This window comes from Balaenoptera borealis (genome assembly GCF_965194805.1).
Source record: "Balaenoptera borealis genome assembly, chromosome: 6".
NCBI lineage: Eukaryota > Metazoa > Chordata > Mammalia > Artiodactyla > Balaenopteridae > Balaenoptera > Balaenoptera borealis.
In genome coordinates, this window is record NC_138863.1 from 1,392,230 (window position 1) to 1,417,502 (window position 25,273).

The window sequence follows — 25,273 nt, forward strand, 5'->3', positions numbered from 1 at the left end:
GTTAAGTTTTGTCTTATTTTTAATCTGTGAGCATTAAAGGGAATCTATTAATACTATATTGGACTTACAATTTTAATGTTTAGAAATGTTGAAATTTTTAATCAATATTTAAATGATTGGGGAAATCTAATTTTTAAAATGCATAAGTGTTTTTAAAAAATAACTTCATTTTTTAGAACGGTTTTAGAGTTACAGAAAAATGAAGGTACTGGAGAGTTCTCATATACCCCAGTTTCCCATATTAACATCTTATATTAGTGTGGTATATTTGTTACCAATACTGAACAATATTGATACATATTACTAACTAAAGTCCATACCTTATTCAGATTTCCATCGTTTTTCCCTAATGTCGTTTTTCTGTCCCAGGATCCCATGCAGAACAGCACGTGACTTTGAATTGTCACGTCTCCATCAGCCCCTCCTGGCTGTGACGACTTCTCAGACTTCCCTTGTTTTTAGTGATTCTGACAGTTTTGAGGAGTCCTGGTCAGGTGTTTTATAGAATGTCCATCAATTGGAGTTTGTCTGGTGTTTTTCTTACAATTAGCCTGGATGTGTGCGTTTTGGGGGAGAAAGACCACAGGGTTGAAGTACCATCAACGTGACGCATCACTGCTGGTGTTGACGTTGACACCTGGCTGAGGTGTGTCTGTCAGGTCTCTCCACTGTGTGTTTGCTCTTTCCCCCTTTCCAGAAGTCACCATGCCTGCCATAGCCTTTATATTTGTCTGTGGGGTAAAAATTATGTGACTATTTAGAGGAATGCTGTTTTTTGAAAGGAAATTTAGTTGCTTGATATTTTAAAAAATGATAAATTGAAATTAGAATGTAAATAATAGTGGCTATATTTCTTCATTCACAGAATTTCTCTTGAATGTTAAAGACATGAGCAACAGTTATTACCAAATTTCCCTCTAGAAGGTGTGTTGTGAGGGATAAAGACGAATGAATAAAGCCCTTCTGTGAGTGTCTTTTGCAGCTGTTTGTAGCTGGAAAGGTTTGTTACTCCTCAGAGAAGGTTCCCTGGCCAGGCTGCAGAGCGTATTTCTAGAAACACCCAGGCGAGCAGCCGGTGAGGCAGGGAGGCTGGTGTGTCTCTCAGACACCCAGATGCCGGTTGGTTCCCCGCAGGGAGGGAGCGAGCGGTTTGGGAACATCTTAAGGAATTGTTTCTTTTAGAGAAGGACTGGTTCAGTATCAGAGCGGAGGGTGTTTTGTGGCCATTTATTTCCTGGAATAAGGGGGCTTGACGGGGTGCGTTTTTCTGGCAGTGGTCTGTAGAAATCCGTTTCCCTGGTTCTTCATTTTCTAGGAAAAAAATTTTTAACGTTAAGTATGTTTTAGCCAAACTCCACTGACGACGTGAAAAGTTTATACAGTTGACCCTTGAACAACGTGGGGGCATATCACTTACAGGCGGGCCTCCGTATCCACGGTCTGTGGTTCCCCCGTGTCCGTAGATTCAGCCACCCAGGGCCCGGGTAGTACGGTAGTATTCACTATCGAAAAATATCCACAGAGAAGTGGACCCACAGAGTTCAACCCACGTTGTTCAGGGGTCAACTGTATCACCCTGATTAATATAATAAGGGTAATAAACTTAGTAGAAACACACTTCATGATTTCATAAGAAGCTTGAAGTGCACTTGCCCTGTGCTTATGGAGATGCTTGGGAAGCGTGAGGAAGGTGGTGTTCTCATAATACATCCATTGTATCGTATGCGTATTTTATAGTGGATATGGAACTTGTTGATACTTTGTGGCTGGAAATTATTGGCTAACACTTCTAATTCTTGGAAAAAGAAGTCATGCAATGACCTTTTGTGTTTTTTTTTTCTTTAAACACAGAAAAAGTAAACCAAAACTTATTCATATGCATATGGGGAATTACAAAATAAGTAGGTGGTAAATGGCTAAAATTAGACGCTTACGTGGTTAACTTCAGAAGGGAAAGGGAGGGGCAACAAGAAGCTTGCATCAGAAGAACAATTTTGTTTCTAGGGGAACAAACGGGAGGTAAGAAAATTTGTGATACTAATTGTTTATGCAGGTGCAAGTGGTATTTTCCATATGTTCATGGCCATAAACACCCCAGCAATAAGAATTTATGACAGTTTCTTCTTTTTTAAAAACAATTAATTAATTAATTAATTAATTAATTTATGGCTGTATTGGGTCTTTGTTGCTGCGCATGGGCTTTCTCTAGTTGTGGCGAGCAGGGGCTACTCTTTGTTGCGGCGCGTGGGCTTCTTGTTGTGGAGCACAGGCTCTAGGTGTGCGGGCTTCAGTAGTTGCAGCACTCGGGCTCTGTAGCTGTGGCTTGTGGACCCTAGAGCGCAGGCTCAGTAGTTGTAGCACACGGGCTTAGTTGCTCCGCGGCATGTGGGATCCTCCCGGACCAGGGATCGAACCTGTGTCCCCTGCATTGGCAGGTGGATTCTTAACCACTGCGCCACCAGGGAAGTCCCTTTATGACAGTTTCTTCCCCAGAAGTGTCTGCTTCCTTTTGTTTTTTTTAATGAAATATTATGGTCTCCTTTTCTCTTTCAGGAACTTTCTACTCTTTCTGTCTTTGGTGTTTTAGAGTTTAACCAAGATAGGTCTAGATTTAAATTTCTTTTTTGTTACGTGGGTACTTTCGGATTTGTTGGTAGGATCTTATTCCTTGCTTCTGTTTTCAGTTTCTTCTCTTGCTTTAAACGTCTTAAATGTAGTCACTATCTGCTGTGTGTGATCTCAGGGCTGGAGGCCTGTCTGACTCTGTCGTTTATTGTTTCCTCTGATTCTTACCCATGGTCGCTTATTTCCTTCTGCATTTTGGAGACTTTGGACACTGAGTTCATGCTTCGTGGGTATTTATCCCTGGGCCCCTCCTCAGTACAGGATGCCCAGGGACGTTTGATTTCAGGTGAACCCAGACTCTCTCGGTGTAAGCACGCCCCAAATACTTCGTTCGCGGGGCATCCTGTGTTGTTTCTGACAGCCTTGCTCCTGGAAGGACTGTTGCCGCCTCCAGGCCCTGAGATTCAGGAGGAGCCGGGATTTCAGCTTCCTTTGCTGCCTGTGGGATTCCAGGCCCCGGATGGTGAGGATTGGAACCCCACACTTGTGTGAGGACAGGCTGAGGGTGTGACTTCTTAAGACGCCCGCTGAGACCCCCTTGCCGTCAGGGCGCTTTCTTCCCTCCCGCCTTCCCCTGAGGGTGCGCCCTCGGAGCTGCGCCTACGTGCAGAGGGGCGTCACAGGTGTCCCCCTGCACGGGAGCCGCTTTGCCTTGCCTCCCAGCCGTTCTGCAGATGCCCCGGGGCGACGGAGGCTGCAGCTCTCCCTCTGGTTTCCAGCTCGCTCTTCATTTCAGCCCCTTGTGATTTCTCGCAGAGCTCATCAGTGCATTTAAAAGCATTTCTAGAGGTTTTATATCAAGAGGTGTTTCAGGGTATCGGGCTGTTGTTTTGCTGGAAATGGAAGGCGTCTGTTTCTCTATATGATCTGAAAGCTGATTTGGTGCTGGTTCTTCTCATGTCCCTTCCACAGAGGGTCCAAGTGGGGAGCCCTGTGTCTCCCTTTGCTCAGTATGTATTTGCTCAGTGAACCCCCGGGGTGGAGAAATCTTTCAGTCCCCAGCGTTGAAGGTGTAGGAGGGAAACGCAGAGGATAAAAGGCTTGTGCGGTGGTGGGAGGGTTCTGTCCGGGAGAGCTATTCGGGCGTCTGGAGAGCACTGAGTGGTACGAGCGATGGCGGCTCCCCCCGCGCACGTGCTGCTGAACCTGACGTTGCAGACACGCCCCAGCGGGGTCACCTCAGGCCGCGTTCTGCATCGAGTCGCTTGCCACTCAGCAAGTGCTTGCGTTCTGTTGCAGGCGCTGTCCTGAGCACTGGGGATATTGGGGAATAAGACAGAGCAGGGGGAGGAATGGACCAGCGATCACCAGATACATAGGGGGGCCTCGGAGCGCTGTGGGGCGGAAGTAAAGCCGTCTCGGGTGGGAGCTGTTTTGTAGAGAGAGGCCTTGGGTACCAGAAGGCGTGGGTGTCCCGGCTACACGTGCGGGGAGGGGGCGGGGTTGGGAGGTAGAGGCAGGCTTGGCACGTTCTAGGAAAAGAAGAGTGCACGTGGTGAAGTGGAGGGGCAGGCAGAGCGCAGGTGAGCTGAGAAGGTAGCAGGGCACGCGCAGCGAGGGCCCGTGGGCCGTGGTGTGAGGACTTTGGTTCAAGTCGCCGGGAAGCTGTGGCCCGTTGGCGTGCTCTGAGTGATAGAATCCGAAGCTCGTGTTAGGAGGATGGCGCCGCGTGCCGTGTTGGATGTTGACTGGGGCACAGGTGGAGGCGGGGAAGCAGAGCTTCAGGGTGTGGGTGAGAGACGACGGGGGCGTGGCTGTGACCAGGACAAGCTCACCTTCCTTCCCCGCAGCTGCTGTCTCCCGGGGCAACCTCGCCGTTCCCTGTGCAGCCAGATTTGTTCTTACTCCCTAGGTTTTCAAAACTAAACTATCGTTGAAGGATTCAAACGAAAGAGGGTCCACAGGGGAAGGGCTGTGACTGCGGGACAGGAGAGCGGGCACCTGAGGTCCCTGCGATGGACGTGGGTGTTGGTCTTACGACTTTCAGACTCACATGTATGGTCCTAGGAAGAGAGTGGGGAGCAGTGTAGACCACACCTGGGTGTGCTGTGAACTGGATGCTGGTGGCAGTGGGGGCGATATGGGGGCGCAGGGGATTCCTAAGAGGGGGAGTTGCTTGTGGCAACAGTGGCCTTTAGTTGCAGACCGTCAGGCACACTGGTTTATGGATATCTTTCCTTTAGAGGCTGGACAGACTCAGGGGCACCAGGGCCTGAGCTGGGAAGTGTCCAGGTCACAGGGTCCAGACAACTCATTTTGCTTCTTGGGCTTTTGTAATTTTTTCTTTTCCTTGCCCTTGTGTAGTTTTTAGGGCCACGCTGACATTTGGGCACGCGGTCTGCATCACTTATGCCCCGACAGGTGGCCCATATCCTGGGAAGGGGCCTGTTTTTCCGGAACTTCTTCATGGGGCCTCTCAGCTCTTGCAGCCCCGGAGTTGGGCGCCTGGTTTCTGGCTCTGCAGCGTGCGGCGTGATATGTTTCCGTGGTGGCCACACTTGTCACACCGCAGAGCCAGGAAGAGGCCCTGGGCGCTCCCCTGTCCTGTGTATTCATCCGGTGCCCATTGGTTGCACTCTCCGTGCCAGACGCTGCTCTAAGGACACAGAGCTCTGGAGAGTCACCGACCAGCGGGAGCGACAGACACGTGGACACAGGATGCGACGCGGTTCCCGCTGGGGGCCGACGGGGGAGAGGGCTTCACGGCGGTGGCCCGGGCGTTGGGATTACAGGACGAGGGATGAGCCGAGTCGCCGGGGGCCTGGGGGCCTGGGTCTCCTCCGAGAGGAGCAGCGTCGTGAAGGCTGAGGCCGCCGGGACGGGGCTGCCGCGGGCGGGGCGGCTGGTGTGGTGGCTCCGGGGCGCGTGTTCGTGAAGGGGAGGGGGAGCGCTGAGGACTGAGAACCGAGGCCGGTCCCGGGGGCTCCTGGCGCTCGGGGATCCAGACTCTCGCTGCAGGGACGGGGCTTTGGGGGGCCCCCTGGGGTGAGCTGCGGGCTTTGTTCGGAATCACTGGCCGCAAGCAGCCCTGTGGGGAGAACCTGAGAGGCGAGGCAAGGGGGTGAGGCTCGGGGACCAGCTCAGGGCGACGCTGGTAGGAGGCGCTGTGCGGGCGGAAGCAGGCTGGAGGGCGGGTCGGGAAGGCGTCTCCCCACTGTGCCCGTGTGGGCGGGCCCCGCGCTGCGCCCACAGGACGGCACAACGCTTCTCGTCGCCGCTTGTAGGCAAGGCCCCGCGGCTCCGGGAGGGCAGGTGAGGCCACGGCGTCTGTCCATGGCAGGCAGCCCTTCACGCCCAGCACCCGGGCGGGGTGCGGGGCCTCCCGTGCAGACGGGGCCGCGGCATAGCTCACGTGTCAGCGCTGCCCCTTCAGCTGTGTTGTGGCCCTGGGGCCTCCACTAGTGCGGAGCGACCTTTTCAGGAGAGAAAGGATCTCGGGTTTTCATAGGAACAGAAGGACTTTTAACGTCGGTTTGGTTTTGTTTGGTTGATCCGGTGCCTGGGCGTTTGGCTCAGTCCTGTGGCTGGACTGGCTGGGGTCCTGCTGGCCTTCAGCCTCCCATCTGGTCTCCAGGGACTGCCCAGGGACCTCAGAGGGGCCTGAGTACCCGGAGCCTGAGAAGCATCTGTCAACGCATTTTCCATTCACACAGCCCCTCCGATTTTGTATTTGGAAGTGACCCTATAGACAGATTCATATAAATACCGAATGTGTGCATGAGCGCCTGCTAATTTTTTTAAGTCATTTTTCAGGCACTGTGCCAGGTCACTTTTTATTACTGTGCAGCCCTCCCTCGGGGTAGACAAACTGTGACTCAGTCTCCACTTTACTGACTCCATCTCTTTCCAATTTAAGGAGGCCAGATGCTATTAAGATACTGTGTTCCTTCCATGAATCCGATCTTGTCCAAGACAGTTAGTTGCTAGGACAACAGGATCGTCGGTTTTCTCTCCTGCTATTTTTATTTACTATCTCAGGTTACTATTTTCATTTTCCGTATCAAGTTCTTCTTTACCATTTTTTAAAATAGAGATGTTTAATAACTTTAATATGTTAACACTGTATGTTTTTGCCTTTACGAAGTTCACCTTAATAAAGACAAACTTGCAATAAACAGAAAAGCCTTCGGATCAATGTATCTAAACCTGCCGAAGAAGAAAGGTACAGACTTGGTCGTTTCATGTTTCCTCTCGATGTTCAACCCTTAGTTAGAACTTAATTTGGTGTCTGTCTTTTATGTTAACATACAAATTCTCAGTTTAGAAGTCGTTTAACGTGAAAGTAGGTGCTAAATGTCTTCAGTCTGTCCTTCATTAGTTGTGGCTGGAAGAGGCATGCCCCCCTCTGCCCTCACTGCGTGCTCCGTGGAAAGCTCATGGTTGAAGTTCAGTGTTCGTCTCCATGTCCCATTATTTATATTTCTGCGTACAGAAAATAACGTATGTCCCTTGGAGAAGAAAGTTAGTATATAAAGGTAGACTTTTTACCAGGTGCACTGATTTGTGTGCAGTTGCAGGTTTTCACAGGGACCTGCTGGTGCGAAATGATAGGGTAGCGTTTCACACGCACCCTGACCCACCCAGGGGTGCCTGGACTTTGCATGTGTCCAGTCATTACTTTGGTTTTAGAATTTTTAGGACACATCCTGCTTTCAGGTATTTGAACGAGCGCTTGAGTTAGGAGCTTTTCTTTTCCACAGTTAATATGAGTTAAATGGGATTAAGACATTTAAAGTATATGATGTTATGACGCTTGTGGCGTGAAGATAGGACCTCAATGTGGATGTATTTGTAATAGGCTGTGGTGTTCGTGTGCTAAAAATAGGAGGCACTTATTTTTAAAATAAAAAGATTGTTTTTGAAAATGGACTTTGATAAAATAAGATTTTTTGGAAGTTGATTTCATTTTTTTATACTTGATTTATGTTTAATGGTAATGGAAAATTGGGGAAATTGTATATCAAAGAAGTGACTTTAATAAATAATTTCTCTGGTGCTCTTCTTTAAAATTAATGAGAAATTCTTAGCAGGGCTCATCAGCATTTGTATGTAATAATGAGTAACAGGGGTGGGAAATTGGAATCCCCAAGCCACCCCACAATTATTTAGTAGTTTTCAGCTCCTTGGTGCATCTAGAGAGAGCAGAGTCAATAGTACCTAATATTACCATTTATTGCTCCAGCAGAGTGAAGCAGATCCAGAAGAGGCAAGGCGTTATTCCATCCTTTTTAAAAAAATTCACCTTTTTACAGTAATACAACACAGGATTTGATGCTAGAATTACTACATATATTTAGTCCTCCAGGAAAACTCTTTCAACCAGGAAACCCCGAGCATCATTGACTGTCCCTGAGGTGATGCTAAGAAATGACAGTGCCCCCCGCTCCCCGGGTAGTTCTTTGAGGCACACGTAAAAGGGCAGGAAAAGCGGGGCAGCCGGCCTTCCCCGGGCAGGGTGGTTGTGGACTGGACCCTGACATGCGTCCTGCAGTCTCACAGCGGCGGAGCTCAGTGTGTACCGGCGGACAGGCGGGGAAAGCTCCGCACGGTGCAGGGACTTCACACATTAACAGCGCACAGAGACGTGCCATTTAACGCAGTGGATATCTGCAGGGGGTGGTGGGCAAGACGTTCCTGGATTCGAGGGTCAGAGCATCTGGGCTCAGGTGTCAGCCTGCCCCTTCTCGCCCGCTGACCTCGAGCGCATCACTTAACATCTTCTACCTCGGAGACAGTGCCTGCCTGCTGACCTCACGTGTCCGATCCCAAGGCGGTGCTGGGAATGGGACTGGTAGGCAGGCCGCCCTCTAGGATCCAGGTCCATCTTGATGGCGGCGGGCGTCACCAAGGTGGGTGCCCAGAGGATGGGACGGTGGACTCGGGAGTTCCCAGGAGTGGTGCTGGCTCCCTCAGCTTGAGCAGAGGTGTCGTGGAGGAGCGGGCCTCGTTTAGGGCAGACGTTCAGGAGGAAGAGGTAGGTGCTCAGGAGGGCACTCCAGGAAGGGCAGCCAGCTCGGGCAGCGAGTGCCGGGGGTAGCGGCTCAGCCGCACGTCCAGGGGGGTCGCTTGTGGGCCCGTGAGGACCCTCGATTTGTCTGATGGGGGCTGAGCAGGGTAGGTTTGGTCGGCTTTCTCCCGAATGGTGTTTCCAAGGGCGTCGAGTCATCAGACTCACTGAATGTTCTTTCCTACCGAATTGTGAGTTTTCATAAAGCGGCAGTCTTCTTACGGGACTTCTTTCCTGGGAGTGATTCTCTAACTGGTAGATAACTGCGTGGGGTAGCAGCTGGGGCTGGGAGAGTGAGACACTGTCTGGGCAGAAAGCGAAGTAGCGGCACAGAGGAGGTCATCCATCGAAGGGGGCGCGCCCGTGACCTGTGTGCTGTCCGCCGGGTCAGGGCGAGGCGCTCCAGCTGAGGGACCTGCTGCGCCTGGCTCGCTCACATTTCAGCCCTGCGGCAGCGTCTTACTCCCTCTGTCCCTGGCTTCTGTGGGTTAGTCGGTTGTTTTCCGTGGGTCCGTTTTATTCCCTCCGTCGACCTGTCAGCCGCACCTCTGTATCTCATCGTTAGTGACTGCTGTGAGGTGTGCAGTGCACACCTTTACCTTGTCTCCGTCCCCCAGAAAGCCAGCATCGGGCCACGCCGCACGTGCTGCGAGCCCCTCGCAGTGGGCTTCTCTCCCCCCTTCTGTCCTCTGTGCTGTTACGCTTGGCTGTTTCACTTCCACACACGTTAGGAACCTCAGGATATACTCTTACTACTTTGGCTTTAAACAGTTCATTAGAGCTTTTTCTTCAGTCTTTCCTCCTTCCTGCCCTTCCTCCTGCAGCTGTCGTTTCTGCTGTGCTCCGTTCCTTTGTGTAGGTCCAGGTTTCATCTGGCTGAGTAGCCCCCTTTAATAGCTGACGTCATAGTGCAGGCCTGCTAGTGATGACTTCTATTAGCTGTTGTTTAGAAATATATTTATTTCCATTTCACTTTGATAGATTTTTCATTCATCATAGAATTCTGGGTTGACAGTTGTTTTCTGCCAACACTGAAGATACTCCATACATTCCTGGCTTGCACAGTTTCTGATGAGAAATCTGAAGTTATTCTTATCTTTGGCCCTTATACCTAATAGAACTTTTTTCTCTGGCTGCTTTTAAGACTTTCCTTTACTCTCTTTATCACTGGTTTTCAGTAATTTAATTATTATGTGCTTCTGTGGTTTTCTCTCTGTTTGTCCTGCTTGGGGTTTATTGAGTTTCTTGGATGTGAGGGTTTCCAGTTTGCCTATCATTTGCAAAATGTTTGGTCGTTATTTCTTCAGATTGTTTTCCTCCCCCATCGAGGACTCTGAGGACACACATGCTGGATGACTTGATCCTGTCCCACAGGTCACTAAGAGTCTGTCCGTTTGTCTTTGGCCTTTTTCTCTCTGTGTTTTGTTTGGGATAGTTTCTGTTGCTCCGTCTTCAAGTTCACTGCTGTTTTCTTCTGCGGTTACATGTAATACGCTATTAATTCATTGTGTTAGTTTGGGTCCCCCGAGAAACAGAAGCCAAGATGGGGTTAAGCACTGCTGAGGTTTTGGAGGGAAGCCCCTGTGAAGGATGCAGGGACGAGACCCGAGGTGGAAGGGGTCTGGCCCTGTGACAGGGGAGGGCAGGGGAGGAGACTGGGGAGGAACAGTGCAGGAAGGGTCTGGCCAGGCCAACGGGGCGTCCTAGAGCCAAAGGCTCCTGCTGAAAGAGGCCCACGGCCCACGGATAGGCTGCCATGGAACCTCTGCTGCTCTTGGTCGTGGGCTGAGCCCCTTACGTGGGAAGCGTGGCCTCGGCGTGAACAGGGTAGTGGGCCCAGAGGGTCAGCACCTGGGCCCTCGGCCACTTGTGCCTCCTCGCAGCAGGACGTCTGAGCAGCACATTTGCATGGCTGCCACACCTACCCAGTGGAATTTTTATTTCGGGAATCCTGGGTTTTTTTAAACTCTAGAAGTTCTTTTTATATTTTCCAGTTCTTTCATTATTTTCCTTTTCCATTTAATTTCTTGATTACGTTGAATATTTTTATAGCTGTTTTAATGTCCTTGTTTCCTAATCCATCATCTTTGTCATTTCCTTAGTCTGCTTGTTTTTTTTCCCCCTGGTTACAAGTTACATTTTTCTCTTTCAGGTGTCTAGAAATTTTCCACTGGTTGCCATAAATCATGATTTTTTATGTTTATGAGCGCTAGGTTTTGTTTCATTCTTTTGAAGAGTGTTAGGATCCTTTCTGGCAGGCAGTTAAGATCCTTGCAAGTCAGTTTAAGCTTTGGGGGCTGGATGTTTAGCCGTTTTGGTGGGTCTAGAGCGGCCTGTCTTCTCGGGAAGGGTTAGCCCGGCCCCCGGTGTGTCCCGGGGGTCTCGGTGCCCGTGTGTGCAGTGAGCAGCCCCTCTGCTCTGGCTGACGCAGCCCCAGGGCAGCTCTTGGACTCCTCACCCGGAGACACCCCGGGACGTCCTGTGCCTGGGGTGCTCTCCACCCGCCTCGGGCGCCCCGCCCCACGCACCCTGCCCGCTGCTCAGCCAGAGACCGAACGCGCTGGACTGACCGGGCTCTTTTCTGCCCAGGTCCTTCCCCCTAGCACTCAGCCCATGTCTGCCCAGTGCCACCAGCACACTCAGTTTGTCCAGTTTCCAGAGGCGTGTGGCCAGGGGTTGAGTCCAGGCCCTATTACTCCCTCGTGGCGGGAAGCTGCAGACGTTACCTGGCATGGGTTGGCCTCTCACCTGGGCCGTCCCTAGTGGTGGAACCGGAGGCTGGCCGAGGCGCCGCTGGAGGCCAAGGTGACTGAAGTCGCGGGCGTCAGGGAGCAGCTTTCCACGCCCGGCGGCTCCAGCGGGACGGGTTCCACCCCATCCTGTCACCCTTGCTCCCCCTTCCTCCTGACCGTGTCCTCTTCCCCGCCGACCGGGTCGGTCAGGGAGGACTTCTCCATCCCTGCCACTCCTCCAGCACTTTCCACCTGCTACCATCCCACTTCCCAACTGGTTTATACATTCTGTGTAGTTTATAAGGTTAGAGAAGAAGGGACTTTTGTTCATGTCTCAAAGCAGCCAGGACACAGTGTATCAAATGTAGAAGGAATTCACAGTTTCCTCCAGGAGGATGAGTGCCTATATATTTCTCTTCTCAACTGGCTTTTATCCAAGCAGCTGGCAGTTTAAGCCTGTGCCGGCATCTCTGAGCTGCGTGTGACAGCAGTGGCTGGGAGGAGCGGCCTCTGTGAGCTCGGACCTCTTGAGCCACTTCACGGCACCCATGCCGTCCTGGCCTGTAGCGCGTAGAGCTGGGCGCCTTTTTCTAAAATCAGAACTCACCCAGGGTTTAAAATGTCCTCACAGTCAAACTCAGCAGCATCACTTTGTTTCAGCCGCACCACGCTGAGCTCAGACCTACCGTGCCTGCGGCTCCCCGGCCTGACCCAGGACAAAACTGACTGCGGGCCTGCGTCCAGGAGTCGCGCTCTTGTGCTGACGGTCGGACAAGGTGCCCGCGTCGGCTTCTGAGAGGTGCTTCCGCCAGGAGGTCCTGGGCCACTCCGTCCCCACAGGGCCACAGAGCGTGTTTTCTCAAGTGATGAATGTGGTGGATTGGGGTTGGGAGGTTTGAAGGTTGACTTAAAGGAGCAGATGCAGATATGAAGACATGGAAAGGAAGAAGCTTTTTTTTGCATTCTCATTGTGAAACATCCCAAATGGGAATCCTCCTGGGGTTCTCTGTTGGCTTAACTGCACTGAAAGGGAACCCTGAGGGTCTGGGGACCCTTGTCTGGGTATCAAAGGCCAGTTAGGTGCTGCCCCAAGAGGTCCAGAGAGCAGATTTTGTGATGCAGTTGATAGACGCTGGCTGCACTCAGCGGTTCCACATTCTGCAGGTTTTTATTCTCTGCTCTATGGTTTAAAATTTGGTTTGCAAAGAAGACAGCAGAGCCAAACTGTGGCCTCCCTGGCCCTTCCTCAGCAGGTGCTGGGGGCTGGCCCGGTGCCGGTTTGCTGGTGTCGGTGAAGCTTGAAAACCTTTCCGATGAAAAGAAATCACTTTCTGGTGTGATAAAAATTACGGAGTGATAAAAATTAAGATTGCTTTTTTCTTGCTACAGCAGTTGTGTATTCATAGCAGTTGGCTGGGAACGTCTTTGTGGACAGGGAGAGACCACACGGGGAGATGCACCCGCGGCTCCTGCTTTGTGGCTACTCTGCCCCTGTCCTGGTTCTCGTTCCCAGAGGGTGGCCGCTCTCCCACGGCCTCAGCGCGGCCTCTCTCTCGTTGTACAGACACTCCCAGTGTCTCCGTCATAAAACGCAGAACATGCTGCATGAGTTTTCTGTAGCAGCTGTAACGAACGGCCACAGGCTGAGCGGGTGAGAAGGTGCCCGTGTCATTTTCCAGTCTGGGGGTCAGAGCACAAACCCAGGCGTGGCGCTGTGCTCCCACTGGGGCTCTGGGGAGCCTCTGCTTCTTTCCTTTCCAGCTTCTGGAGGCCCCTCGTGCCTTGGCTCCCGTCCCCGGTCAGGCTGACCTCTGCTTCTGCCGCCGCATCTCCTGATCTGACACTCTCCCAGGACCCTCATGATGACCCTGGGCCCACCTGTCAGTCCAGGGCGGTCTCCCCGCCTCGAGGTCCCGGCTTAATCATGTCTGCACAGGCACAGGGTCTGGGGGTGAGGGCGTGGGAGTCTGTGGGGGGACTTTGCGATCTCAGTGCCCCCTGGACACAGAGGCTCTGCTCACACCCCGTCTCCGCACACAGCGCCCCCGCTCACAGGCTCCAGGGCGTCTCCTCTCCTCGGTTCTCCCCGGTGCCGTCCTCGCTGTGATGGCGGCCCCTCCCTCGAGCTGCTGGGCGGTGGCTCTGCACCCGGGTCTCCAGCACAGCCCTGCCTTCTCGGCCACCGGCCCAGTTCCCTGCTGCCCGCTGGTGGTCTCCCCGCAGCGGCCCACGCGCGGCTCCCACTCTGCTTCGGCGCCGACCTGGGTGCTCGCCTCCCGGGGGAGCCACCCGCCTCTGCCCTGCTCCTGCTCCGCTGTGTTACCAGGCTCTCCTGAGCCCTTAAGGCCCGTGGAGGTCACTGAGACCCTAGCGCAGGCCGGCACCTGCAGCTCTTCTGGCCCAGCGACCACCTTCTGCCGGAGAGCCTGTCGGAGGTGGAGAGCAGGGGTGCCGATCTCACTCCCGGGGTCCTCCTGCCACTCCTGTCTCCCGCTCCTGCGGTGGCCACGCCAGGCGTCCCCACCCTCCCCACCCCCGGACTCTGCTGCTCCGTGTGCGCTCCCCACCGGCTCCCCCTTGGCGGGCACCCTGGGCTGTCGTGCGCCACTGGCTCCCTTCCCAGTCTCCGCCCAAGAGGATGACTCCTGGGGGAGCCGGGTGTTTTCTTTTTTCCCCTGTTGTGTACCCAGGATGTTCCTGGCACCTGGACGAGACCTTGTGCCCAGAGGCTCCCAGGGCAGGAAGCTGCGGTCAGCCTGCACGTCTGTCCTCCCCACGTGCAGGTCCCCGCTTCTCTCAGCGCCCTGCAGCTGCGCACGCCCACTGCAGGCCTGTGCACCGGCCAGAGGGGACACAGGCTCAGCGCCGGGACGGGTAGTGTGGCCGCGGGGAGTGTCCAGGCGGGGCCGTGTCTGGCCTCGGGGGTGACCGTGACCCCCCTCCTTGCACTGCCGCCTCTGCCTCCGCCTCGGCGTGGCTGGTAATGAAGGCCCTCTGCCGACGAGAATCAAGGAAAGGCTGATGCCTTTTTTAAACTGCTTAGTACTTGTTCTTAAGGGCAAAGTGTGGAAGATTTTTGTGTGTAGTATGTAGTGTGTACGTATCTACGGTTGGACCACATTAACTGGAAAGTAGGAAAAAGAAAACTCCGTATTTTGTCCCCACTGTGTAACTGGATGAATCTCATCGTGCTTGCCTGTTCCCCGCCCGGCCTACGCAAGACTCCTCCTAGCCTGGCCTTCAGAGCCAGGCTTCCACGCTCCACGGTGGAGGCCGGCCCCGTGACGCTCCATCCCAGCCTGTGGACCCCTCGCCCTCGCCGCAGGCTCCCTTCCCCTGGGAGCCCTCCCGGCCGTGTGAGGGAGCCTCTGTGCCCCTCCAGGTCCACCCTGTGTCTGCCCTGCGCCCCTGGGGCCCCTGCCCCCGATTTGTGGTGGGGTCCATGGCAGGAGGTGCTGGCAGGAGACGGGCAGGTGGGGCAGAGAGAGGGGCTGAGACATCTCCCCTAGGTCAGTGCCACTTCTGCCCGCGGCTCCATGGCCACCCTCCCGACAGCAGCGTGGACACTTGGGTTGGCCACTGGCGTGTTTGTACCACCCCCAGCAGCATGGAAGCTCTCGAGGGCAGGGTCGTGTTGTGCTTCATTCCGCGGGACCCCTCACCCTTAGAGCGGGACCACGAGAAGCAGGCCCCGCCGGCGCGGGGAGGTGAGGGATGGAGTGGAGGAAGCCGTTAGGTGAGCTGGGGGGACGGACGTACGCTGTAAACTGCTGGTGACCACGGCTTTCCCTCCCGCAGCTGCCGGGCCGCAGGTACAGCCCTGGGTACAACAAGGACGTGGGGGACAAGTGGATCTGGCTGAAGTGACGGCCGCCTCCGTGGAAGCTGCCTCGCGAGGATGAAGCTGCACCCAGGCCGCCTGACCCCCCTGGACGCCACGTAGCTTAAAATCGGGGGTGGGAGCGAATGATCCTGAAGTTGCGCAGTGGAAGAGACGGCCCAGCAAACAGCAGTCTGCCCTGCAGTGTAGTTACGGGGGTGGAAGGAGGCACCCCCATTTAAGGGGGGGGCCCTCCAGCTTTATTCTGGGATAATGATCACTGGGGAGAAACAGTCTGCTGTGAAAGAGCAGGTATCACTTGGAGAATCTCATTTCATCACAGTCGTGCTCTGTGTCACGCAGGTTTTGTACATTGTGTGTTCAGACTTCAAGAAATAAAACCGTTTCTATGGCACTTCTCTCCATTATACATCTGCCCACACACACGCATACGTGTCACATACGTGTGTATGCACACACGCTTACCATTAGCCAACAGTTTGCTTTGATGTGGTTTGGTTTGATCAAGACATATATTAGGATTGAAGAGTTTTTCTGAAGCATTTCTTCTTTTTGTTTTAGAATGTAACACTACGTTAGAGAAAAAGGAAAAAAGCAAAGAGCAGATACCAAAAAGAGGAAGCAATTACCCTAGATTTATAGAGCAGAGTATTTGTTGTGAAAGAGATTTTGGAAGTCTCCTGTGATGACCATCATCAGCTGGTCTTGTGACCCCTTCCTCTGAGGGGAGATTCAAGCACAGAATGTCAGTGGGATAAAACACAAAAGCAAAACAATATACTCTCTTTATTACCTAAAAATCAAGTTGTCGATCAAAAACGAGTCACGTGAGAGAAAATCACACTTGTTTATTCACCTCAGTTGAAACTTAGGAAACAAAAGTAAGATTTCCTGAAGGCCAGTTGTTGAGGTGCGCGTTTTAGTTCCGGAGTTAAGCTGTAGGTTGTGAATCCTGTTAAATTGGGTTTTCTACTGTGGAACCCCACTGTGTTCAGCATGGTCACTCCGAGCCGCGCGTGTCCATTTAAATGTAAATGAATTAAAATTCACTTCCTCGGTTGCACTGGCCCCAGCGCAGGTGCTCGGAAGCCACGTGGCCCGTGGCTTCTGTCCTGGACGGCGCAGGCGAGACGGCGCCCTCACCGTGGAAGGTGCCCTCCGGTGTGGCTGTGTTAGAGCCCCCGCCGGCCCCCGCGCCATCCTTCCTTTCCCTCCCTCTTTCCCCTCGCCCGTCTCTCCCTCTCTCTCTCTTTGGATTTTAAGAACTGAACGTAAAGCTTCCCAGCAGTTTCCGAGTTGGAGTCCGGATTTAAGTGGGCGACATTTTGCATTTCACTAAAACACGAAGCGCTTTCACCGCTGACTGAAAGTGCGCCAGGCGTGGGGCCAGTCCTGCAGTCTCGCGGCCCGGGCGCCTCACAGGCCCTTAGAGAGGGCAGGACGGAAGAGGGGACCACGTTCAATTGTCTTGGCTGCTCTGGCGTCTTGGCTGTAACGGGCCAGCGCGTCCCTTCTCTCGCCGCCGCCCTGCGGCGTCCCTCCCGCCAGGGTCGGCGTGCGTGTGGCCAGAGGGCTTTGGTGGCAGACAGGCTTTGGGGGCAGCCTGCAGCCCCGACGGGGTGTGGCTTTGTGGTTGGTGGGGCTGAGAAGGCGAATGGTGTCACGTTCGGTGTTTCCTTTCCCGTGAGGTTGGGCAGAAGAGCAAGTGGACGGCGCCCAAGTCTCTGCACCCTGAAGCCCCGAGGGGCCCGGCCGATGCCGCATCTTCCCCCAGCGCTGCCGTGTCTTCGCCTCACGAGAATGCGCGCAGCCCTGAGAAAACCCAGGGTGGCGGTCAGACTGCGTTCTGAGTATTTCCTGCTCGAGGATCGGGAAGTAAACGTGTCGTCGGAACGACGCGGTTGTGTGTCTGGCAGGTGTGTGTTTCCAGGCGGGAGACTCTGTATCGAGGAAAAAATGCTCATTCTTTCCCTAAGGTACCTTTTTTGTTCTATCAGGTTTTGTAAGCAGAAGGGTGAGAACGTCGGCTGCCCAGAGGGAAACGACAGACGGTTCCTTCCGTCCGCCCCAGCCGGCGGGTCGCCCCGGCCTCACCGTCCCCCCGCTGGCCGCGGCCATTCAGCAGCCGGCCGCCGGGGCCCGCGGCCTCGTGCCGACAAGGCGTGTGGCCCGGCGAGGGCAGGTGACGAGGCTCCTGAGACGGCAGGTGTGCCGAGGACTCTCTCTGCTCACGTTGTTGTCACCTAACCTCGGGGGCGGGGTCTGTGCTACAACAGGAATGAAAGGCGCGCCTGCCTTGCCTGCCAAAACCCCTTTTGTTTGTCAAAAGCCTCCCCGCCCCACCGCCCCGCCAAAAAGCCCATCAGCCACCAACTTGGCTTGGGGCCTTTCTGTGTCCTGTTTCCTTACCAGTTACCCATTTCTGGCTTGGTCGTTCTTAGCGGTGTACGTGTCAAAACAAAGCAGCAAGCCTTCAGCTGCTTTTTTGTAAGAAAGCACGGTCCGTGCTCACACTGGGTGCAGATGATTGAGATTCGGGGATGGGCAGAGCTGGGGTGGAGGGAAAGCTGCAATTACTGTCACGTTGGGCTTTTGAAGAGAAGCCTGTGTGAGCAGCAGCCCCTGGCTGGGCAGGACTGGGTGAATGGAAGCGTGCCCCCGAGGGATTCGGGGCTTTCATCTGGCTGGAAATGAAAGCCGGGAACCTGAGGCTTCCTTCGGGAACATCGGGAAAACGCAAGGGCAGCGGCTCCGGTGCCACCCCGCTGCAGGGACCACCGGATACTTTTGTGAATTTTGCCGAGGAAAGTGTGCTTTGAAGTCCACATCCAGGACTTGAACCAGAGGTTTCCTCGGGGAGGTGCTGGGGGCTTGGCCAGGATGAACCTGGGGTGTTGGGACCCTCGGGGCTGCAGGAAGAGGTGACGCTTCCCACGCAGCGTGGTCACCGGGCTCGCAGTTTGGCTCAAGTTGCTGTTAGGATTCCCCCCGCAGGAAGCAGTGAAACGTGGTCAGACTTCATCTTCAAACACGTAAATAAATTCCACATCTATACTGTTGACTTATAGTCTTGAAATTCCTAACGAAAAATTGTAATAACAACAATGATGTGCGTTTCACAAGTGCTGCTTCCTAGCTGAGGTTCTGAAGCTCCATGCTTAGACCCAGCTGCTGCTTGTAATTTGGAAAGTACTCAGGTTGGTACCATGTAGTTTCATGGAATTAACTTTTTTTAATCACGAGGCTATGCTAGTGACTGTAATAAAATCCCAGCTTTTCATTTTTAAAAAGGCCTTTTCCTCGGCAAGGTTTGCGTGGTGGTGGGTTCTTTAATACGCGGGTGTGTGGAGCCTCCTGGGTCCCAGGCACCGTTTGCGGCCCTGGACGGAGGGCAGAGAAGAAACAGACACCAACCGCGGCTCCAGATGGGGGGTCCCTCGTGCGGAGAAGCGCCGGACGCCGTGAGGCTCGGTGACCGGTGGCGCGAGCGTGTCGGCCGAGGAGGTCCAGGCCGGCCCCCGGGGCACCCCAGCGCACACTCGGGAGCTGAGGACGGGGGACAGTGTGGCCTTGGGAGGTGGCTGGGCCGAGGTCCTGGGAGGATCTGGGCCGGGAAGACGGCCGGGGCTGTGACCCCCGGCAAGAGCTGCGTCCGGAGGTGGACGGAGAGCCTGGTGGGTGGGGACCAGGCGGGGACAGCTGGGAGCAGAGGCCAGGGTCCTGTTAAATCCCGAGTTTCCCCGCTGGGGACCCCTGAGTGCAGTCCCAGAAGGTGGAGACTCCGAAGCCCCAGGCTGTCAGACTTGCTGTCGGCGAGCCGGGCTCCCAAGATCAACTACGTGCCGAGGGAGCCGGGCTGGAGTGGAGAGGTACAGAAGCCTCGGCCGGCATGTGGCCAGCTGGACGCTGACAGCACACCTTCCTGAAGCAGGTGCGGGAGTCGTGAGAACGGGTTCCCTGTGAAATATGGGACAGTAGCCTTCAAATGTCTGCCTGTTCTAAGGACACGGCAGAGCGCGAGGGGCCCCCGGACACCAGGATGAAGAAGCGGGGTGTCATGGGTGCTACCCCTGACCCCGGTGAGGGCCATGGGCCCGCTTTGGGGTGTCTCTGGTTCCGTGCAGGCCCAAGCCCAGTGTCTGCAGCTTCGGATGGGCGTGGGAGAGGGGGTCTGGGCTTCTGATTCCTACACAAGTCAGATTCCCGAGTCAGCGTCTTCGAGGGCAGGGCAGGGCCTGGCCACCCTCCTGATCTCCAAGGGGAAGGCGCCTCGAGGGCTCCGCGGGCTTCAGCTGTCGGCGGGTTCCCGGGGTCTCACGGCCACGCCTGTGCTCTGACAAGGCTCTGGGTGGGTGGAGGGCTGGGGGTGGGTGCGCCAGAGACCCCGGCCTCGTTTTACTGTCGGCTCCTGGAGTCAGTAGCAGCCGGCAGACCATTTCCCTCCAAGCTCAGTGCGGCCCGCGGGCCTGGGGAGCAGGCTGGTGGGTGGGAGGCCGGGATGGGGCTCAGCCCCAGACCAGGGACACCATCGCGAGCGCTGCCAGGGGGCCTTGGAGCCACGCTCCCGGAGTTTGATCTTGTTTCCCAGGAAGACCCCAGCTTCTATTGAATTGCAAATCATTTTTTTGATCCAGGCTGCCACTTCCCGCGAAGAAAAACACTCCCAAACCTCCCAAACCAGCGTGGCGGGAGCCCCACCTCCCTGGCTTGTCTAGGCCAGGGCTGAATTAACACAGGAGAGAAAACCCATCCCCGTGGGCTCGCCGACAGCAAGTCTGACAGCCTGGGGCTTCGGAGTCTCCACCCTCTGGGACTGCACTCAGGGGTCCCCAGTGGGGGTCAGAGGCCCACCCCGCCACCCCGTGGGATGCTCTCCCGCTACGTCGAGTGATGGGAAAGGCCTCAGCGTCCATGGGTCCTTTCAGGTCTGGCCTGGGGCTCCTAGTAGGAGGACCGCAGTGCCAGGCAGGGGTTGTCCAGCCTGTATCAGCAGCCTGGGTCTGGATCTGTGCTCTGTGTCCTCGGGAGGACCAGCCTGGGTGGCCGCAGACCCTCAGGATGCCGGGGGAGGACCCGCAATGCGCAGGGACGCAGGAGCAGGGCACCTGGCGTCTGAGGTCCCCCGGCGGTGGTGGCCGGCTCGGGCTGACCTCAGCGCTTTGCCCCGAGCACTTGCGTGCTGAGGTCCGGCCCTGACGTGAGGAGGCGGGAGCTCCAGGCGCCCACGCTCACCTGCCCCCACTCGCTCACCCACCTTTATAAAGCTCCAGTGGGTGCCAGGCGCTCTGCAGCAGGGGTCAGCACTGAGGGAGGTGGGAAGGCCCCCTGGCCGCCTGCGGGGGATGAGGATGTGACAGGGCAGGGGGGGAAGGGGCCCGAGTGGAAGGTCGCACACAGAGCCCTGACAATCACTCTTGAGAGGCCGGAGCAGCGAGGGGTGGGGGGCCGTGTACAGATGGGCCAGGGTCCCGGAAGTGGGCCGAGGTGGGGAGGGCGGGCGAGCAGGGGAGCTCTGGAGCCAGTACCCAGGAGCGGGGAGCGGCCGGTCCTGCGTCTGGAAAGTCAGCGCGGCTGCAGGGGTGGGTGGTGAGGTCCCGAGGGGGCAGGAGCGCAAGAGGAGGGCGGGGTGGGAGCGGGGCGGCCGTGCAGGGGCGGCGGGCACCCGCGGTGTCTGAGGCCCGGCGCGGCACCCTGGTCGCACAGCCCGCCCGCCTCGGGCTTCGACAGCCGCGGGGCATCTGGGAAGCGCCTCGCTTTCTAAGGAGCCCGAGTCCCGCCTGGGAGGACATCGTCAGATGCGGAACCTGCCTGGGGGACGTCTCCCTTCTCGGTCTTGATATTACTTTTTGCTCTTTTGACCTGGATTGCGCTCCAGTCGTGGCCCTAAAGCACTAAGTTTTCCCTTCTCGGGGACGTTCCCAGCATCCCCAAGTCAGATATGCTCTTATGGGGCTAAGACTTGTCCCTGCTTGTGAACGTTCAAAAAAAAGGTCAAAGATAGCAGATGAGGCAGAGGCTCCTGCCCCCAGGCCCTGAACGAATAGAAAGGAAACAATTACGACAAATTAGAAAAAGAATCCCAGCAAAAAACAAGCAAGGCCGTAAACTTCAGACACAGGGCGCTGAGGAAAGAGGGGGGTGGTTCACAGCAGAGCCGAGGCGCAGACCAGTTGGCGCCCGGGCCCGCCGTCCTGCCTGGGAGCCACGCCGGCTGGTGACCGGGGGCTGGGGACCCTGGATCGTCTGTGCATACGGACCCTGGGAGGTTGTGGCATAGCAGAAATGGGGGAGGCTGTGGGCTGACCCTCCCTGGGGGAAGGGGAGGCTCCAGGCACACCGGCCGTGGGAGTGGCCTGGGACCTGGGACTGGACACGCCGCCCTCCCACTGTGAGTCCAGGACATTTCACGGGATTTCAGGAGGAAGCAAGGCTGGGCTTCTAACAACACCCCTCCCAGGTCGTGGAGACCTTCCTTCCGCCACCAGCCCCTCAAGCGTCCCAAGCCGTCCAGAACACAAACATCTGTGCCTCCGATGGGAAAACAAATCATTGCCAGGCTTGGAGGGACAAGGGTTAAAGATGCAGTGGGACACTTGGACACAGTCGCTCAGGCTTGATCAAGATGGAAAGGGGTGGGGTGACCAGGCTGTGTGCAGACAACCACAGGAAAATAAGTGACTCAGTGCACAGGACAGGGTCATAGCCTGCAAAGATGACTACACACCCAACTTAGGAAACACATAGCTAGGGAACAGAACGAAGCCTCCTTCCATGCTCTGGCTGAGAGAATAGTTAGATAAGAACACGGACTCATAAGATAAGCATCAAAAATATACAAAAGGCTAAGAAACGAAAATAAGGTTCCAGACCTCAGAAAACAACTTGAAAACCAAACAGTATCAATAAAGAACCCATAAATGAATTACAGAGAGCAAGGAGCAAAACAGACAAGGCTGAAATCAAGCGGTGGACGAAAAGCAGTGTTCTCGGAGTGTGGTCCCTGGACCAACGGTGCCAGCAACTCTGTTATAAATGCAGATTCTCAGGCAGACCATATTGACTCAGAAGCTCCAGGTGCAGGGGGGTCACCCAGCCTGGTTTAGATGACCCAGTAAATGAAGTAAGTTAAATAGGTTTTTATTAAGAACTGTGTAAACCTAATTCACATTAAGAGTAGACAAGACAATCCAACATGAGGACAATTGGTGCTCTTGAAGTGGAGCTTCCAGCAAAAGGAACTGAAAAGGTGTGCCTATGGGGAGTATGTGTGTGTGTATGTGTGGAGTGCACATATGTGTTATGTGTGTGTATGCCTGTGTACACATGTGTAGTGGGGTATATGTACACATATGGGGTGTACACATGTGGGTGTGTGTGCACACATGTGTACATGTGTGTGTACATGATGTGATCTTTCAAAATGCAAAACCAGTTTTCGTGGTTTTTTTTTTTTCATTTCAAGGGATTTTTAAAATCAAAGGTACAGACTGTTGTGGTGCAGAAATATTTCAAGTTTAGAAAATGCACTAGTTTTACTTCTATTATGTTAAACCTAACATTAAATGAAATTAAATATACTTTGAGGTAGCACCTATAGCAAGATTCCATTTTATAAAAGTGTAGCTATCCTTCTATTTGTACGCACTTGAAAGTATCACGTTCACTTATGTTAATGGTGGTCAAAGGAGGAGCTCACTGATGGGCGGGTATTGCTGGTCCTCGCCAGTGTCTGTTCTCTCCTCCCTCCAGGTGCCTGACAGCCAGGTGGCAGCGGATGACTCCTTCAGGTCTCTGGGCCGGGAGTAGAGGTGACACGACATCTCCAAAGCAGAGGAGACCCCCTGTGAGAACTGTGTGCTCCATACTCTCTTCCCTGGCCCTGGGGATGGGCGATGTTCTAGATCAGGGCTCAGCTAACTGTGGCCCGTGGGCCGACTCACCGTCTGTTTTTGTAAATAAAGCTTTATTGGAACACAGCTGCCTCTCATTCACTGGCTCTTCTGTCGGGCAGAGATGAATCTTTACAACACAAGAAAGGCCTGCTGACCTTGTTCTGGGTGGTAGAGCCTCCATCACGTGAAGCAGAACCCACTTCCAGCACGTCCAGGAGCCAGCCCTCTGCCGGGCGGGCCGCTCAGATCTGTTCTCAGGCTCCCAGCGGCTCTGTCTGCACGTTGCAATGCAGGCTGCTCCCCAGCCCCTGCCCACACCCCTCACACGTCGGGCTTGCCCCCCTCCCTGACTCTTTCTCCCTGAAGAGCCCGGTTTCGATGCACGATTTCCCATGGGCTCATCCGTTGGGGTCTTGCTTCGGCCCGAGCTCGGATTTCTCCCAAGTCGCCTGCTGCATTCTTGGCCCCTTTCTGGCTGGGAGAGCTGTCCCTTTCTTGCTGACATGGAGAAAATCCTTTTCTATTGTAGAAACTGTGCACATTACAAACATCTCCTACCATTTCTTGAGTGTTTCTGCACGGCTAGAATCCTTTATAATGAACTTGCATAATTTTTACCAAAAAAATGAGATTTTTCTTAAAAATACACACACAAAAGTGTGGCAAGAGCAGAAATGCTTTAAGCAACGGTGGAAACCTTGGGATAAGCGAACCCCGGGGAGCTGCGCTGAGCATGGCACCATCACTTCCTGGTCGCGTGAGCTTTGCTGGTGGGTATTCGTGCTCCTTTCCCTCCACAGAGCCCTGCTGCCTGCTCCCCCCGAAACCCACAGCTGTTTCAGCAGCCGTCCTGGGGGGTGGGCTGAATAAGTCACCTCCTTGGAAAGTTGCGGGGAGACGCCGGGGTGGGTATGGCCCACCCAGCTGAGACCCCGTGGAGCCTAAGACAGCTGCCTCTCTTCCCACTCAGCGCCCCCAGGGAGGATGGGTGCTGTCTGCCGGGACCCTAACTGGGTACAGGGCACCCAAATCCTCCCCGTCTGGGCACATGGCGTCACCTGTGTGATGTCCCTCCACCAAGCAATGTTTCTCCCAACTTTATGGTTGAACAGGAACCAGATGGTGGGCGAGAGACCCCACTGCCCTCGTTACTCCGTGTGTGTTTACTGGGAGCACTTGCCAGTCAACACTCCTGCATCCCTGCCCGCAGGCCCGGGGCAGCCCAGTCTCCCCCCAGCCACTCCGGTTTAGTGGTTCGACCTCGCAGGCCTGCCAAGCTGGAACCCGGCCTGGCCAACGCCCCCTTGTCCTCTCCTGGCAGCTCGTCCCTGCAGCTCGGCGGGACCCAACTCAGCACCTGCTCGGAGCGGAGGGCACGGGGAGGGGACACATCCTCCACACACAAACGCAGGGTCCCTTCCTGCATTATTTATACAGCCTCTGGCCAAATGGGGGGCAGTCGACCCGTTAGATGAGCCATGGGACATGCACGACCGCTTGTGACCCCATAAACTCTTTAGCGGTGACAGGCCAGCACTGGGTCTGATTTATCTGCCCTCACGGTTGACGGCTGAAGATCTTGGGCGGCCAGCCTGGCCGGTCGTGCTTGCAGCAGCTCCATCCCAACAACTCAAACAGGTACTGGGGATCTGGTGTGAAAACGAGGTGAAGTAGAGGCTGCTCTCCAGGGACTTAACCATGACCTAGTGGGTCCCACGGGGACAGCCTGCTGAATCAGGGAGCCATGAGCAGCTGCGAGGTGTGTCACAAACAGTTTGCTACAATGAAAGTCAGTGGCTGTAGAAAAAAATCAGACAATAACAAGCGTTGGCAAGGACGTGGAGAAGCTGGAGCCCTCGTGCACAGCTGCTGGGAGTGTAAACAGGCAGCTGTTTTGTAAACACAGAGTCACCCGTGACCTGGCGGTTCCACTCCTAGGTTTATACTCGAGAGAAATGAAAACACACGTCCACACAAACCCTTGTATAGGGATGTTCACAGCAGCTCTATTCACAATAGCCAAAACATGGAGACAAGCCTAATGTCCATCAGAACGTGGTCTATGCACACAATGGAATACTATTTGGCCATAAAAAGGAATGAAGCCCTGATAACATGCTACAATGTGGATGAACCTTGACACCATGATACTGAGTGGATAAAGCCACTCAGAAAA

General features: G+C 54.7%; 1 protein-coding gene across 2 annotated transcripts in view; it reads left to right on the forward strand.

The window, feature by feature from the left end:
* NDUFA10 (NADH:ubiquinone oxidoreductase subunit A10) overlaps window positions 1-23,026 on the forward strand; it is a 57,320-nt gene extending 34,294 nt beyond the window's left edge. Inside the window, exon 10 of one of the 2 annotated variants that reach the window (XM_082395915.1) lies at window positions 22,955-23,026. In XM_082395915.1, coding sequence (XP_082252041.1) covers window positions 22,955-23,011 — 57 coding nt within the window. In that variant the 3' untranslated portion in view covers window positions 23,012-23,026. Of the gene's footprint in view, window positions 1-15,162; window positions 15,600-22,954 lie in introns of those variants that run through there. The other variant, XM_082395913.1, reaches the window with a different exon arrangement.
* Window positions 23,027-25,273: the final 2,247 nt, after the last annotated feature.